Source organism: Frankliniella occidentalis, unplaced genomic scaffold, assembly GCF_000697945.3.
Source record: "Frankliniella occidentalis isolate FOCC.00 unplaced genomic scaffold, Focc_3.1 Scaffold57, whole genome shotgun sequence".
In the NCBI taxonomy this organism is placed as follows: domain Eukaryota; kingdom Metazoa; phylum Arthropoda; class Insecta; order Thysanoptera; family Thripidae; genus Frankliniella; species Frankliniella occidentalis.
In genome coordinates, this window is record NW_026267187.1 from 992,448 (window position 1) to 998,159 (window position 5,712).

The 5,712-nt window shown below is 44.8% G+C and overlaps 1 protein-coding gene across 7 annotated transcripts in view; it reads right to left on the bottom strand.

The window, feature by feature from the left end:
- The window catches only part of LOC113209737 (uncharacterized), an 87,853-nt gene that overhangs the window by 50,694 nt on the left and 31,447 nt on the right, over positions 1-5,712 (bottom strand). For 3 of the 7 annotated variants that reach the window (XM_052267685.1, XM_052267687.1, XM_052267683.1), the window contains exons 2-3: positions 5,110-5,334; positions 3,929-4,167 (exon numbers count right to left, since the gene is read on the bottom strand). The exons of 3 other annotated variants lie outside the window; for them this stretch is intronic. In XM_052267685.1, the coding sequence (XP_052123645.1) occupies positions 3,929-4,167; positions 5,110-5,300 (430 nt within the window). In that variant the 5' untranslated portion in view covers positions 5,301-5,334. The remainder of the gene's footprint in view (positions 1-3,928; positions 4,168-5,109; positions 5,335-5,712) is intronic. One more of the 7 variants, XM_052267686.1, reaches the window with a different exon arrangement.

Genomic DNA, 5,712 nt, shown 5'->3' on the forward strand with positions numbered 1-5,712 from the left:
AGCGGGCTTATGCAACCGCTCTCGTGTCCGTCCGTCCGTCGTCCGTGTACGAGGAAGGAGATGAGCTAGAGGTCTACAAATTTCAGGGTATCTTACGGGTCACTCCTGGACAACGAAACGCCTGGTGGAAATCCTAGCAACCATCCCTATGGGGGTGAAAGGGGGTAACAAAGAAATAGGGGTTGGTCCAAAAAGTAGGAAAAAAATATTTTTTTTATGGTCTCCTTAGGGGTCACTCGTAAAAGTAGAGCCTTCGTCCGTTTGACTCTATGATGCACCGTTTGGGCGCTAGAGTGCTTTTTTCGGCGGAATACGGCGAAAATGACCGCGTTGCTCATAAAGACGTACAAGGAGGCGTCCAATCGTAAAATGTCAGAGGAAGTACCCCCCCAAAACAACAGGCGCGGGCTGGGCGCAGAAACGCGAGGGGGGAAACCTACAAAGAGGGCGCGGTTTGCCTACCTTCTAGGGGTATCTGTACAAAGACCCTACATTACTTTAGCACTATAATTGTATCAGTAATACTCCACCAAAGTATGTCTCGCGAGCGAAGCGAGCGCGAAAAAAAATGGTTAAGATGGCAACTGCTAATACGCAATGAAGCTTTAGATTTTGCCTTTGAGAACAACATGAAGTGGGTGGGTCATTTCGTTTGCTCGAAAAAAATGGTTAGGAAGACAGCTGTCAATTGCCAAATTTTAATACGCCATGATGCCTTAGGTTTTGTCTCGGAGAATGGGATCACCTTGATTCACTCCTCGTTTACCACCGAAATGAACAATGCGTTTCGCGACCTCTTAACCGCCTTCACCAGGGTCGATGTTCATTTTTATTTTTTCAATTTTTACTATTTCGTCAATGACCTCGTGGGTGACGGACTCAGCATCGCAGTGGGGCAGGCACAACAAATTGTCTTGCAATTCCCAGGTATCCTTGCTTATATGTGATATTGTGTGGGCCATATATTTCCTATGTTTTTGGTCATCTGTCCAACCATCAATTGTGCCAGAAAGCAACCCATTTTCTAAATCCTCTCTAATTTCTTCCACCAGTCCATTTCTAGCCTCGTCAGCCTTGGCCTTGGCCTTGTGGCTACCGTTTTTGGACAAGATATCTTCATGTTTAACGACCCCATGCTTAAAGCCTATTTCGACCAGATATGCTGCCAAGTTTCTGAACGACTCTGATTCGCAAAGAGTGAATGGCAAGAAATTCTCAGCACTCAGGGCAGCTAGGAGCCCCGCTACCGTACTTCTCACATTCCGTGGAAGGGGATCTAAGACGTGGGTGTTCTCGGGTTTGCAACAGTGGTCAGTAAGATTTTTAGTATTGCCCGTACCCACCTGACAAATTTTAACTAATTTACATTTGAAGCACTGCACAAAATTTTGTGCGCGCGCCAACTTTGTCAATACCACTCTGCCAAACTTTTTCCTGGCTTCACTTGGACTTTACTTTTCCACTTTTCATCTGTTGGTAATTGTACATTTTCAACAAGAGAATAATCTCCTGACCTAAGTTTTTCTATGCACTCGAGTTTCTTTGCTTCATCTGATTTAGCTGTCCCTGGTGCTGGCGCTGGTCGTCGTTTCCTACGTGGCCCTACTTGCTCTGCAAGAAAAATTTTGAGAGTTTAGAATTTAAACTAAAAATAAAAGCATCGGTAGGACCAACGTCCCTGCCCTCCTGTCTCATCCCGAAACCAAGCCACACGACACATACGCCAACGCCCGCACCCCGAACCCCCGTACATGATACCTTACCTACCTTACTTACACTGAGATTAAACAAAAATAAATATAAGTATATTTAAGTAAGGTGTCAGCAGCCATCCCCCTCCCGAAACTCCCCCGTCACATCGCTGGGACCCCCGCCTCTAAAGTATCCACGGGGAGGACGCCGGATTGTAAGCAAGCCGTAAACCGAGCCGTAAACGAATGATATGGTGATCGACGATACAACGTGGACACAATTATTTCTAAATCTGGGAGAAAGGTAGAACAGCATTACTCTTAAATTGCACCCAGAAAACCATTTCCTTGAAATAAGGTCACTTTTTTCTTTAAATAGTTTCTTAAAATTTTTCCTTAATTTTAAGAAATTTCCTTAAATGCAGTCGGTGACGTTAAACACACTGGCCTTACTAGTAGGACAGATTTTCCTTACCACTACGCCTTGCGCGACCTTTTATCTCTCGTCCCTTGCGCGGAAGCAGTTCCGTAGCGAGCAGCGCTGCCGTCACCTGTCGTGGTAGCTCAGTGGTCTCCGTGCGTGGTGGCTGGATGGTAAGCCGGGTCCGGCTCGGGTTCGAATCCCGTCCGGTGCGTAACCAGTTTCCCCCGTACGGATCCTCTAATATCATTCAGAGGATCTGGAAGCTGTTGTGTTTGGCTGTTGTGCAGGGGATGGACCGAGTTTCTGGAAATTCGGGAAGCGGAGATAGCTGGCCTACCACGACTTTGATTTTGTCATCAGAAAACAACATTATTGATCTGATCTGATCTATTTTGAAGCTGCTTTCGCTCGGTGAGCACCATAGCACTTTATTTAAATATTATCAGTTCTGGACTTGATTTTGGGTATAGGAGAGGCGTGGAGAGGCGTTTACGAACCTAGCCAGTAAATGCCCCACTGAAAAACCACACTTCCATGTAAAATAAACAGGAAAAACAGAAAGCTTCAAAAAATCGTCCTCCGCCATCTTGGAAATTTTATTGCACATATGCCCTGCAGCACGACAGGCGTGTCGCACAGCCTTGCGGGTAATACCACTGAGTTCGCAGGGGGCGATTTTGGGGGGGTCTTGTAAAGTGAAAAAATCGCTAGGACCCACCCTTAACATTGTTTAATTAACAGCGACAGACATCGAGCGTCAAGCACCTTTTCTGGTAACCCAAAGCACATTTCTTTGTCCTAAGGAAATTATCATTGAAAGAAAGCTGTCAGCCTTATGCTCAAAATAGGAAACGTATGGCGTTGTATGAAAGAGATATCTTCCTTCGCTTCACAATCATCGGTTTTCCTAGCATCAAAGGCAAAACATAATTAATTTAGTCTTCGTAAAGATCAAAGTAAGATTCTGATGTCGTGTATCATAGGCGAAAAACCAAAGATTCAAGGACTGAAAACGACACGGCGTTCTTTAAATGAAGTAAAATTTCTTCCGTACAAGGAAACTGCCTTAAATTTAGGTCGCAATTAGAGGCCAAATTGAAATAATTTCTTCCTAGACTGAAAGAATTTATTTCTTTATACCTGGCTGAGGAAAACATTTCCTAAATACAAAACCGACGGCCTTCTAAAAAGAAAAGCATTTTCTGGGTGTGGTATTATCTGCTTTTAAGATAGATTCTTGATTGAAATTGTTTCATCCTCCTCCAGTCTAGGGGGTGCACACTGCACAGCTCGTTGGGGGTGGCCAACGGCTTGCGCAGCGCACTTCCTGAGCCTCGAGATGGATGATTAGGACGCCTACATGCCAAATCTTAGCTTTCTAGCTCAAAAAAACTTTTAGACTACGTCCGTTTGAAAGATCTGCCCGCTTATTTTGATGAGCTGTGCTGTGGGTGGTATTGGTATTGGTATTGGATGGTATTGGTGAGAGGGTTACAAATTTTTCTTTGCTTGTGCAATGATTACATGGAACACAATTATTTCACAAGATTTTAACGATTTCGTATAGTATTTATAGGGCTTCATGCTGGAATTTGCTGGCAGATTATACACTGTAAAATTTTTAAAAAAGCACCCATGATTTCAGCGAATTTCACATGACATCGAGGTGGTATTTAGGCAAAAGTGTCCTCTCAGGATTCACATGATTTCATGATTGCAGGTGGATGTTTAATGATTTGAGAAGGATGCCAGGGACGGTATTTACATGCTTTCCGGAGTTTTAGGTCCCCGGGCGTTGTCTCACGTTACGTACCTCGGCCGTCGCGGGTCAGGACAATCATCCGCGAGTGCCGGAGCGAGGAGCGTGTGGGCGCGTGGCGGGACGCGAACCCGTGCGGTGCAATGTTCTGCGGCACCGTCGTGCTGAGGCAGTTGGCTTGCGACGGCGTGCGCGCGCGCTCCGTCAGCTGGGCATGCTGTGTGACGGCATGGAGGTTTCCCACTGACGACGCACCACCACGTACGAGGGGGACGCCGTCCTCACAACCGCTGCTGTCGAGAGGTCCATCGATGAGTATTAATTTCTCCTGCTTTTGCATTCTCTCATGCTAAAAATAACACAAAGCCTAGGCATGGGTTGACATATGTTCGTCTATAAGCGGTTTAGTCTATAAAAATGTGAACTGAGAACAGTCGATTTTCCATGTACACTGGAAACGAAAGTGTGTGAATGTTACACACTGGTAGGTGTGTGAATAACTATTTGTACACTTGATTTTTCCCTCGAAAATTCACACGTTTACCCCCTTACAGTGAGAAAAATAGTAGGTAGGTTTACAGGAAAATTTTCCTTTAATTTTTCTTAAAAGAATTACAATTTCAAATTGTAAAAATACGTGCTGTACGTACCGACTTGGAATCCATTAGCGAGTAAAAAATCTGCTCTCGTAAATTAACAACTTAAATTATAATTCGAGTTTACAAAAATTTTGTAAATTTACGACGATATTTTTCACAGTGCAAGTGTACGAATGAATGTTCACAGACCTACAAGTGTGCGACATTCACACACTTGCGTTTCCAGTGTATATAACCCAGTACATCAGCATTGAATTCTTACTAATCAGCAAAGGGATAATAAAGACTGATAAATGGTCAGTTTGTCAGTTTGCACCCAGTGCCACACATTACACTGTTAAAAATAGTAGTCACCTGTTGACACACTGCGTGAATACACTCCTCTTTTTTCACATTTTTTTTTTTGAACCCTCTTGAAACTAGTGATATTCGTCCTTCATCGGCCCACAACGGTGGTTTGAGTTTGCCGTGAATGTAACAGAAAGACTGTAGTCTCTCTGTTCCTTTACAACCATTTTTAAACAGTGTCCTGTTAGTTTTCTTAGCATGTCTATTTAATCTTGCTATATTGGGATGAAAATATCGAAGTAACAGCCACCATCAGCATTCTCCGCTACCTGAAACGCGTTCTTGTACCTCGTTGTCCCGGTGCTGCAACCATTGCCGTTTGCGCCGTGGTTCTGCTGCTTCAAGTTGTCGTACAGGCTGACCGGCCGCTGTGGGTAGGCCCGCTGCTGACGGGGTCCTGGTGGTCGCGCATCTTCCTGGGTCCAGGCCTTCAGGACGTTCTGCGGCCGAAGTGCCACGCGCGTTGTGACGCCCTCCATGAGAGTGCTAATCGTCTTCGGGTGAGAAGCATGCCTGATTCGAATTTTCGCTGGTTACAAGTACAGTTTTTAGCCCGCCCTTCTGCTTTTAAAAAAGCATTAAAGCGGGCTTATGCAACCGCTCTCGTGTCTGTCTGTCTGTCGTCCGTGTAAGAGGAAGGAGATGAGCTAGAGGTCTACAAATTTCAGGGTATCTTAGGGGTCACTTTTGGACAACAAAACGCTTGGTGCAAATCGTGGCAACCACCCCTAAGGGGGTGAAAGGGGGTAACAAAGAAATAGGGGTTGGTCCAAAAAGTAGAAAATCCAATATTTTTTTATGGTCTCCTAAGGGGTAACTCGTGAAAGTAGAGCCCTTTGGGCGAAAATTTTGTCCGTTTTCTTTGTCCTAAGGAAATTATCATTGAAAGAA